The sequence below is a fragment of the Panthera pardus genome, unplaced genomic scaffold (genome assembly GCF_024362965.1).
Source record: "Panthera pardus isolate Hobbes unplaced genomic scaffold, ASM2436296v1 HiC_scaffold_7, whole genome shotgun sequence".
In the NCBI taxonomy this organism is placed as follows: Eukaryota; Metazoa; Chordata; class Mammalia; order Carnivora; family Felidae; genus Panthera; species Panthera pardus.
Window position 1 is genome coordinate 62938058 of NW_026527002.1, and position 12076 is coordinate 62950133.

The 12076-nt window shown below is 35.3% G+C and overlaps 1 protein-coding gene across 3 annotated transcripts in view; it reads right to left on the reverse strand.

Moving 5' to 3' along the window:
* Positions 1-12076, reverse strand: part of TAF2 (TATA-box binding protein associated factor 2) — a 97368-nt gene that overhangs the window by 72575 nt on the left and 12717 nt on the right. Inside the window, exons 4-6 of one of the 3 annotated variants that reach the window (XM_019459953.2) lie at positions 5261-5379; positions 3794-3935; positions 2069-2300 (exon numbers count right to left, since the gene is read on the reverse strand). In XM_019459953.2, coding sequence (XP_019315498.1) covers positions 2069-2300; positions 3794-3935; positions 5261-5379 — 493 coding nt within the window. Of the gene's footprint in view, positions 1-2068; positions 2301-3793; positions 3936-5260; positions 5380-12076 lie in introns of those variants that run through there. The other 2 variants (XM_053896618.1, XM_019459956.2) reach the window with 2 other exon arrangements.

Genomic DNA, 12076 nt, shown 5'->3' on the forward strand with positions numbered 1-12076 from the left:
TTGGATTGAGAGAAAAAATGCCCATGGGGAGGGGCAGAGACAGAATCCCAAACAGGTTCCACACCGACAGTGCAGAGCCCAACACGGGGCTTAACTCACAAACTGCGAGATCATGACCTGAGCCTAAATCAGGAGTTGGGAACTTAACCGAATGAGTCACCCAAGCACCCCTAAAGAGTTCTGACTGTTGTAGGAATGTGGAGGCAAGGAAAGTTTTTTTTTTTTTTTTTTTTTTTTTAATCTTTTTTTTTTTTTTTAATTTTTTTTTTCAACGTTTTTTATTTATTTTTGGGACAGAGAGAGACAGAGCATGAACGGGGGAGGGGCAGAGAGAGAGGGAGACACAGAATCGGAAACAGGCTCCAGGCTCCGAGCCATCAGCCCAGAGCCTGACGCGGGGCTCGAACTAACAGACCGCGAGATCGTGACCTGGCTGAAGTCGGACGCTTAACCGACTGCGCCACCCAGGCGCCCCGGAAAGTTTTTAATGTATGATAAAAATTATTCTAACAGCATTAGAACAGATAGACACTAACATACCTGAGTACTGAACATCTATGTATGATTAAGGTCAAGGGCCCAAACTACATCATAATGAGCACTCCTCTTGGTATACAAACAAAAACCGAAATATTATTCATCAGAAAAAGATTCACTATTAAAAAAACCTACATGACAGCAAATCTGATAATGCAGCAAAAACTCTTTATTTGAGACAGAGAAAGACTAAGTCATGGTTTCGTTAAGTATTCAAGAAAAATATTTCTTAACTATCATTTACCTTTCTCCCATCCAATGGCTCGGAGTGGGAAAAAAAATCCTTCCAAAATACAAAGTAGGTACTAATCAAATGTTGATTTTACAGTTGATCATTTACCAAAGATAATAAAATTCACCGCCAATCTTATCAGTGAATATACTTTTAAGAATCAACGTCACGCCAGCAAAAGCAAAACCATTCATAAAATACCCTGAATATTTTCCATGAGTGACTTTTATAAATCTTGTGAGTTTCAGGAAAGCAAATTAAGAACAGAGTGAGGAGCTTACCGACAGTCTAAACCTAACTGCCCTCAATTTTTGCTCACATAACAGAAATACTGTTGAGATATATATGGTCACAATATAAGTTTTATACTAAGAAAAAAAACCCCTAATATTGAAAATGTATGGGACTAAGAATAAATAAAGAGAGATTCATTCAAATGTTACTTTAAACACATATAGAAGTAGAGAGGGTCAATAACCAATACATCACTTCCTAAACTCCAGGAGTCTCATGCTTGGGGAGGCCTAAATGCACTAATGGGTCTACCAATTAACATACAATTTGTGGCAAGATATGGAAGAAAACTGCAAGAAGCTTTCATGAGTATGTGGACTAGAATTCTAAACTCTGCCTCAACCTTTTCTTTTTTCCTCTGTATATGCTAAAGTGAGAACAAATCTTGTTCTTTAATTTTGAAATTGGAGTGTTTCAGGTTCCAGAGATGGGGCTATAACATTCATAAACATAAACCAAACAAAAAGATGACATAAATACAAATTAGTTACAGAAATCAACCCACATACTCTAATCAAGGTATACTTGGGGCGCCTGGGTGGCTCAGTCGTTAAGCATACGACTTCAGCTCAGGTCACGATCTCGCAGTCCGTGAGTTCGAGCCCCGCGTCAGGCTCTGGGTTGACCGCTCAGAGCCTGGAGCCTGTTTCAGATTCTGTGTCTCCCTCTCTCTCTGCCCCTCCCCCGTTCATGCTCTGTCTCTCTCTGTCTCAAAAATAAATAAACGTAAAAAAAAAATTAAGAAAAAAAAAGGTATACTTGAAGCTCTTTTGGAACACTAAGCTCTCTGCTGGAAAAAAACCTAAGACTTTAATATAACATTTTAAAAGGAATTCATTCAAGAATTCACATCATTAAATATATCAGATAAAGAATCCTTTTCTGTCTAATGATATTCTGGATAATGGAAAGAATAGTTAGGAAAAACTTAGCATTTCATTACTATGCTTCCTTTTATCAGGAATGAAAAGCTGGGAGAGAAAGGAGCAAGAAGCTATGACTCACCTCGTGCATATATGGATCTACAAGTATTTCAAAAGGTCCAATGGCCAAAGAGATATTTGACGCAGCTGTTGGAATGGTGAGCATATAATGGAAGGTCTTCTTCCTCATATCATGGGTATATACTGTCTCCACCAAATCTCCATTGGAAACAGCCACCATTGCGGCATCTACCGTAAATTCTAATTTCCATGTACATAATTCAGAGTATGAATCAACGCATGGGAACCAAAATCTAGAAAAAATATCAAAAGTGTAAAAAATATAGTGAGAGCATAACCTACATTGTTTCCCCCACTTATGTTTGTCTAACTTTTATACAGTATGTGTAAAAAGAAATTTAAGCTATCTGCCTGCTGAAGCTTGTTACTGTGCAACTTCAGACTCTGATTAAAGATAGAAACTTTTCGGGGTGCTTGGGTGGCTCAATCACTTAAGCATCAGACTTCGGCTCAGGTCATGATTTCACAGTTCATGAGTTCGAGCCCTGCGTTGGGTTCTGTGCCACCAGCTCAGAAACTGGAGCCTGCTTTCGATTCTGTGTTTCCCTCTCTCTCTGCCCTTTCCCCACACACACTCTGTCTCTCTCTCTCTCTCTCTCTCTCAAAAATAAATAAGCTTTTTTAAAAAAAAAAAAAAAACTTTTCTCCACATATTCTTTGGCAATATTAAGAAAATATATCATGTGATACAGCCAGTTCAAATCCTTAAAAAAGAGGTAGGCAATTCTTGGCTTCAAACTTCTAAATTAAAAACTATTTTCATTTGCATATTCACATTAGTTTTTATATAGTATTCGTTACCAGAAACTAAAAAAGCTTACAATAAAGTTGTAAAAAATACAATATGCAGAATCTAATCCATAAGTTAGAAAACTGTTTTGGAGAATGGGATTGGGATGCATCACATAAATTCCAACAGTGCTAGCAAAGCCGGACAAAAAATTTCTATTCCATATTCTATCAAGGTCAGGTTTTACTACATGCCAGGGTCTATACCTGATACTGCAACACAAAGAAGTATGAGACATCATCCTTGGCTTGAAGAAGTGAATAATCTGAGGATTATTAATAACAATCTGAAGAGAATACGCATACTGTAATATTTCAACAATATATAGTGAACTACTGAGCTTTGAGAATGAACTACAATCACACACAGCAATGAAGGAAAATCTCACTACCATGGTGTTGAACAAAAAAGGCCAGATAAAAAGAGCATAATGCATACACTTCCATTCATATAAAGCTCAAAAGCAGGTATAATTAAGCTATATTACTTTAGAAATCCGAATAGTGGTCACTGTCGGGCAGAAGGATATGAGGGAAGCAGGTAGTGACTAGAAGTGAGTAGGAGGTGGGGACTCTGCAATGCTGGTAATGTTCTTTTTCTTGATGTGAGTGTGGATTACACAGGTTTATTCACTTGTGAAAATTCACTGAACTTTCCTATTTACAATTTAATTTTCTAGATGCCGTTTTACTGCAGTATAAAGTTAAAAAAATAATGAATTGGGATGATTTTAGAACAGTCTCTTTTTTGAAAAGTAAAGACAAAAGGGAAGACACAGGACTGAGAAAGGAATGACTAGGGGAACAAGATTGAGAAGAAGTAAATCTGAGGATGAAGCTCATACTTCTCAATTTACACTAAACACATGTACTGCATATACACACAAAAAATTCAACTGAAAAATGAAATTAACTGAAATATATAAGAATAATCTACCTTGTGGAATTTTGATACCCACAAGAGAAAACATGAGCACCTCTCTCTGCCATACTTCCCTCAACACTGGGTACCACAAAATGAAGACCTCCTTTTGGCTGATCCAAAGAAAAATTGATGTGTATCTTTAGGACCTTTAATTCTGCAACAAATAAATATACATATACATTGATACGTAAATATATAATAAGGTAACAATGGTCTATATAGCAAGGCACTAAACATAAAACGAGAATTAAAAGCTCAGCTTTAAATGAAAAATCACACCACTTACCCTACTTTCAGCTCTCACCTTTTCTCCACCTATATTAACTCAATAGCCTGCCTCCACTGATGTCCTTACTTCCACTCAATTCTAGTCACTGCTAGCTGTGTTCTCCCAAGATATAACTCAGGTCATGCCATATCCTCCTCCCAACTTTTCTGACAATGCTATACTGTCTAAAGAAAAAAGTTCAAAACTACCTATCACATAGGAAATTTAAGGACACTTAGGATTCAATGCAAAACTTGAAAAGTAAGGACTTAAAAAGTCCCCCACATTGTTATCCCTAGTTGACTTTGGGGAACAGGAGGAATAGAGAGTGAGTGGGAAAAGCTACCCAAGAATTTATGTAATATGTTATTTACATTATCTTTAATTTATACATAACAAATACATGTTGCTTTTGTAAGATTTTTAATCTTATGAAAAAGAGGTTTCTTTTAATTTCCCTCAGACCATCACAACCATATGGACTATGTCCATTCCCTGAACATGAAATGATAGCCTTCTATGCCTATCCCCCAAAAGTGGGCAACCCTCAACCCCCCACCAAACACACTAACTATTAAAGAAAAAAATAAAAAGCAAAAACAAAACAAAAATGTCTCACTTCCTCATCTTTGTTGATTTTTATAAGGCTAAATAAAAGTAGGCAAGTTATGCATAATAATTATAATGGCTGTGACTGTATCCAAGAGAAAACAAAGATTTAGAAATAATAAGAGTGTGCTCAAAAGTGCACAGTGGGTGTTAGGAACCCTATGTTCCAGCACTGATTCTACTACTATTTAGTGACCTTCAGTAGGTCACTTGCTATCTAGACTTCAGATTATTCTTCAGTAAAAGGAAAGAAGTGAACTAGGTGATTTTTTTAGGATTCTCCCCGCTATAACATGCTCTAATTTTAAATTGATTTGATAGTGCGTGCATTCTCAACTCTTGACAAATTGTTCTATCCATCCAATATTTTTTATAACTTTCACTTTAAAAAGAATAGTGAATGAGTTGTTTTTTGTCATAGCCCTAAATTGCTATTTTCCTATTAACCAGTGATCTTTAAAAAAAAAAAAAAGAGCTTCCAACTTCTGTATATTTCAAGTATTAATTTACAATTATGACATCATTAATTTTCATGTAAAAGTTTTCAGTCACTAAGTCTAACATGATTCTATTGTATAGTCAATATATTTTTGGTGTTTTACCATCAACATGTTTCCATAACTCTGAGGGAACCTTAATGCAAAGTTCTCCATTTCCTGCATCAGGATCCACAGCACTAACTGCAGCGGCATAAGCATTGGAAAAATAATTTAGATTTCTCCTGGGAAAAAAAAGAAAAAGAGATGTTTTAATAATAAGCCAAACATTTCACCAAGTATTTTCTTCAATATTTGGTAGCATTTGTTTGTTAAGCGTTATATCATTTTATGTAATTTATGAGAATGCTTTCTGGACAAGTAACTATTACTCACCATGACAAAACCTACTAAATTATAAATACGATATCATATATAGCAAATTCGCCAATGCCATGTGATTATTATAATTACCATATCCTTCATTAATTTTGGAATGTCAAAGTCACTATACATTCCTGATAGAAGTGAAAAGAACATATGCAAAATTGAAGAACTATTCTTTATCAATATGGCAAACATTTCAATCGATTCCACAAACTATGATCTGACAGAAATTAAGATGTTTAAAACAAGTTAGGATGGGAATCAAGTCCTTAAAATGTAATACTGCTTACCTTTACCCCCAGTGCCTGACAATGTAAGCTTAAAGGAGGGAAACTTTTGGCTGCTTCACTGCTGTACCTCCTATATGCCAGGGGGGTATATTCTATAAACAGCTGTTCAATAGTTACTTGGCCTTATTTCCCATTGGATGAAAACAATACACATAAGTCTTATGAAGATATTACAACACTGTTCCCATCCAATTTTTAAATTTTATTTCATTAAAAACACTTTAAATGTATATTGACATATACAGATCTCCCTCAACTTAACAATGGTGTTTTGTCCCGATAATCCCATCATAAGTTGAAAATATTGGAAATTGAAATGAATTTAATACACTTAACCTACCAAACATCACAGCTTAGGCTAGCTTACCATAAACTTGCTCAGAACACTTATATTAGCCTACTGCTGGGCAAAATCATCTAACACAAAGCCTATTTTACAATAAAGTGTTGAACATCTCAGGTAATTTATTGAATACTATACTCAAAAGGAAAAACAGAATGGTTGCATGGGTACAGAATTGTCCTAAGTATACAGATTATATAGCCTCGTGATCATGTGGCTGACTGGGAGCTGAGACCCACTGTACAGCTCCATATAGGTACCACATATTTCTAGCCTGGGAAAGAAATCAAAACTCAAAATTCAAAGTACAGTTCCTACTGAAAGTGTATCACCAACTTTGCACCATCATAAAGTTGAAAAATTGTTAAGTTGAACTGTCTGAAGTTGGGGGCCGTCTGTACACATATTACATTTCCTCGCTGAAACCTGTTTAAAGGAATATGTAAGAGATGGATGAAAGAAAAAAGACAAGGAATGATAAGAGCAAGATGAAAGACAACTCCATGAGCCATATTCTTGCTGAGCACCTTTATATTGATCATCTTGCCATTAGACGAATCCACGAAGTAAAGTCAGTCACATTTCACTAGCTCAGTAAGTTTTTAACTAGTTAAAAAACAAGTTTACTATACAGTACAGAGAGGTTATAGGAAAAATTAAATGGGAAAAAGGCCATTAAAGAAAAGAGTAAAGTTATGCCCTCTTAACCTGACAGAAGCCATCATCTCCATGTCTCTACTGATTAGGAAGGATGTATTAACCATAACTTTTAACAACTACACAACATAAGGCTCTGGAAGCAGTGAAACAGACTTCTCAATAATTTTAACAATTTCTTTGTTAGATAAATACGTAAAATAAAATGTGCAAGAACTACAGGATCACAATAAAAATGAAGGTTTTCACATACCATCTATATTTTTTAAATTATCATACGGGAACTCTCTTTCCTTTGGTATATAATTCCATAAATTCTTACACATGTACAACCACCGCCACAATCAGGATATAGAGCAAGTCCATCATCCCAAAGAGTCCCTTGTGCTATGCCTTGGAATCATACAGAACATGATTTTTTTTGTTGTTACTTTTGAGAAACACTCAGAGTGTGAGCGGGGGAGGGGCAGAGAGCGGGAGATACAGAATCCCAAGCAGGCTCCAGGCTCTGAGCTGTCAGCACACAGCCTGATGCGGGGCTCAAACCCACAAACCGTGAGATCATGACCTGAGCCGAAGTCGTGCACTTTATTGCCTGAGCCACCCAGGCGCCCCTGGAATGCGACCTTTTGAGGCTGGTTTGTCTCATGTAGTAAATCTTTGAAATCCATCTCAAGCATTACACATATCAATAATTTGTTCCTTTTTATACTGAATAGTATTCCACTGTACAGACTGGACCACAGATTATTTATTGTTTATTCATTCAGCCACTGAAGAACAACATATGGGTGGCTTCCAGCTTCTGGCTACCACAAATAAAACCACTATGAACAACCATGTATTAATTTTTATGTGAATTTAATTTTTATTTTGTAGTACAAATACCTAAGAGTGGGACTGCTGAGTCAAATGGTAAAAATATGTTAGCTTTGTAAGAATATGCCAAACTGCTTTCCACAATGGCTATACCATTCCACATTCCCATCAAAAATATATAAAAGTGCCAGACACTCTGCATTTTTGCCAGCACTTAGCCAACGTACTATCTAATTTTTTTTTATTTTTTTAAAAATTTAGAGAGAGAAAGACAGAGACAGAGTGCAAGCAGAGAAGGAGCAGAGAGAGAGGGAGACACAGAATCCGAAGCATGCTCCAGGTTACGAGCTGTCAGCACAGAGCCCGACGCAGGGCTCGAACTTGTGAACCATGAGATCATGACCTGAGCCGACGTCAGACGCGTAACCAACTGAGCCACCCAGGCGCCCCAACATACCATCTAATTTTAAAGACTACTTTGTATATCTACAAACTGTAGTTTCTTTTCAATAAAAATGCAAAAACATGAAATATGAAAGATAGTTGAAGACACCATAATTTCCCCCCAGTTACCTGTAAAATTCAAAAATAAAAAACAATCATTACATAAAAAGCCAAATTGAAACATTACATATTAGACCACTCAGGTTTTTTTTTATGGGAAATTATTCTCACTTAATCTCCTCATTTCCTGAGAAAAGGTAAAGCGGTCCAAATAAAATGGTGAGTCACTGTAAGTGGAATCTATTGGAAAGCCAGTTATGAGGAACAATCTTCTCATGGTTTGGAGTTCAGTGTTTCCTTTCATAATATGAATCAAATATGTTTCTTTTCATAATAACCTCATAAAAGCCAAAAATTACAAGACAAGATTAGAATAAGTATTTTCAATTTTCAGAATAATAGTGTCCTTGTCCTATAACACCACCATCTCCAACCTCCAGTCTCCAACCCCATCCCCTCCTCAAGGAAACAAAGAGACAAGTAATGTTGTAGAAGATATTGAAAAACTAGTAATTTTCTCTAAGAATTTATTATAAGCATCCATATTAAAATAATGTTTTAATTCTTTGTCAATAACATATACTTCTTAAAACTCAGGGGCAGGTTTTGTGAACGCTTAAGATTCAATTATTGGTAAACCTTTTCTCTCTTTTAAAAATATTCATGGAAGCATAATACACATCAGAAAAGCATATATACTCTAAATGTACACCTCACAGAACAAAAAGAGCCAGCATGCAGAGCATGAACAGAACTTTACCAGCCTCCCAGAAGCCCTCTTATAATCACTAACCAACCCCACTTTCCACCACCAAAGGTTACCCATTATTCTGACATCTAATGTGATAGATTAACAACTTCATATACTTTCTGTTGTATCTGACTTCTTCTACTCAATGTCTAGCCTGCGAGATCCAGACATATTGGTGCATGTAGCTATTGGTCATTTGTCTTGTCACTGTTTAGAATTCCAGTGGTGTGAGAACATACTACAATCTATCTTCTACCACTGATGAGTCTTCAGGTAATTTCCAGTTCTGACTACTACAAATGTTGCTGTGAACAATTTTGTACATATTTTTTGGTGAACATATGAACACATTTCTACTGAGTATATACTAGGAGTGAGACCTACACTAATCATAGAGTATGCACATATTCAAACTCAATTTACACTTCTATCAGCAGTGTTTGAAAATTTAGTTACTCTATATCCATGTCAATACTTGGTTTCTCTTCTCTTTGGTTCTGATAGTTTGCACACAGAAAAAAAAAAAAAAAAAGCCAGCCAGCAGGAAAACCCATTTTCTAAAAGTGAAACCAATACCAAAATTAATAAAGATGACTTTTTAAAAATAATTAAAACAACATTTGATATGATACTATGAAATATGGATTCTTAGAGAAAACTCTACCGTAACAGGTTTTTCTATGAAAAAGTCTAGGGGATTTCAGTCAAGCTCAAACTTGAGTGAACTACTCAAAGCAGCCATCTCTGAAAGGCTACTGTATTTCAAGCTGTAGAAACACTGAATGCAGATAAGGATAAAATGGCTCTACTGCTATGCATGTAAAAATTAATCCAAATAGGAAGAATTATATCTAGTTCTGGGGTTACCACGTTTAAGAAGAAACAATGCCAAACCAGGGAACATTCAAAGGGCAAGAATGGTAACAAATTTGGGAAGAGTTTTAGATAAGGAAGGGTTGTAAGTATTGTGATTCTGTAAACTGGAAAAGAGAAAACTTGGGGGAAAACAATATTTAAATTGGATAAGTTTGTGAATATTATAACAAAAACTGTAGTTGGATGTAATAAAGAACTTTCTAGCTTTCAGAAAAATCAAAGGGATGCTTTAAAATACAGTGAGCTCACTCACAGGTCATATCTCGCGGTCCGTGAGTTCGAGCCCCGGGCTCTTGTGCTGACAGCTCGGAGCCTCGAGCCTGCTTTGGATTCTGTGTCCGCCCTCCCCTCCCCATCTCTTCTCCTCCCCAACTCATGCTCTGCCTCCCTCTGTCTCTCAAAAATAAATGTTAAAAAAAATATATAGTGAGTTCTTCAGAGCTAGAAGCATTCAAGCAAAAGGTGAAACAGTATAGGAAAAAATTCTTGTTGAAGTTTTGACTAAATGAACCTTAATATTCCTCCAACTACGACAAATTAACCCTGAGCAATACTACCAAAAATAAGTAGCAGCGAGGCATTGTGGCTGAGTTAAAATATAAATATCCATATTACTTAACCATAATTAGTAAAGGAATCAACTACTTTTACTACATAATATTAGCAAAATAACATTTAAAACCTCTGTAGTATAAGTCTGTATTAAAAAATACAGGACTTACAAAATATTTTTTAATAGCAATTAAAAAAAATCAACTCCAATTACTCTAAAAATCATTCTAATCACTCAATAGCTACTTCATTTATATCTCAATATTGGTCATTCCTACTGCTACTCCTTAGTGGAAATGAATACTAAAGACAGGAATTAAACTGATTCTTGGAACTTGGGAACACTGAGGCTTTTCAAGCAAAATAGAAAAGATTTTCTCAAAGTGGGAAAGTCTATCTAGGGAAGGAAAAGAAACAAAGGAAAGAGATGTCAGCACTGTAGCCTATCCATCCATAGAAACAGCTTCTCTGGCAAAGTCCGTATTTATTTTATTCTAAGAAGAGAAAAATGTAGGAAAAAAAAAAACAATCAAAAAGCTCCTATAGGGCAAACTATAATTTATCTACAATACATAAGATTCAAATACAAAATATATTTAGAGAAAGTGTTGAAATTATTTTATTGGCAGACGAAAAAAAAAGAGAATGCACACACAAAATATATTTGGAGAAAGTGTTGAAATTATTTTACTGGCAGACAAAAAAAAGAGAGATAGAGAATGTCCGAGCAAGCTCTTAAATAGATGTTACATAAAAAACAGGGTTTTTAATTGCTAGCACAGGTAATTTAACAACTCCACTAACGTTTGGTTGGATAAAATAGGTAGAAATGTCTTTCAGTCTCTTATCTAAATGTTTCTCTTCCTTACATTCCCTCTGCAGTTCAAAGATGCTGAATCTCAACCAAGGTAAGCACACTCTTTCCATCAAAAACAGGATAGCCTGGTATCTTAAGTTTAAAACAAATAAGATGTGATTAAGTAGTATATTACTTCTTTGAATGTTAGGACATTCTTATATGTATTAAGATCAAATTTTATCACAGATTTTAAGTTTAACTTTCAATTTCAAAACTGCTATACTTAATTTGTTTCAGCTGTAGTGTAAATTTTATTGGTTTATTAAAGAAAGTTACTTTAGAAACAAGAAAGATAACAGAAGTACCTAGGGACATGCTAAAGACCTTAAGTATCTGCCTTTCCCAAAGTTCTCTAAAAATAATGTCATCCAGAAGAAAGATTTTTCACATTTAACTGCTAAGAAAAGCAGTACTTCTTCTGAATAACCCGGTATCTTCTATCTTGTGTCTTATCAATCATGTAAACGAGTGTTTCCTCTTAGGTAGGGCAACCAGAAACATCAAAACTAAATCTATAGTTTTCCTGTAACAATTGTGCAATAACTTAACAGTGTGTACACACTATCCTACGCTTTTTCACTCTCCATGCTAATTCCATTAGCCACTTTTTAAAACTGTTGTCTACTAAAATTCTAAAACCAACCTCAAATCCTCTTTTAAACCAATCAAATAATAAACACCAGCAAAAAATAACTAATGTCATCCCTCTTTAAAAGTAAGCAAGATTCTAGAGCTTGGAAGAAAAGCAGGGGTAGTGAGCAAATATTTACTAAGTGACCATGACTAAAAGAGCTGTTTCTAACTGAAAAGAAAAATTATAATATATTCTACCTTTCCCAATTTCCTAACATAATGTTTGAAAAGACTCCCCTTTTTACCTTTCTTTTCTTCCATTATAATGCTG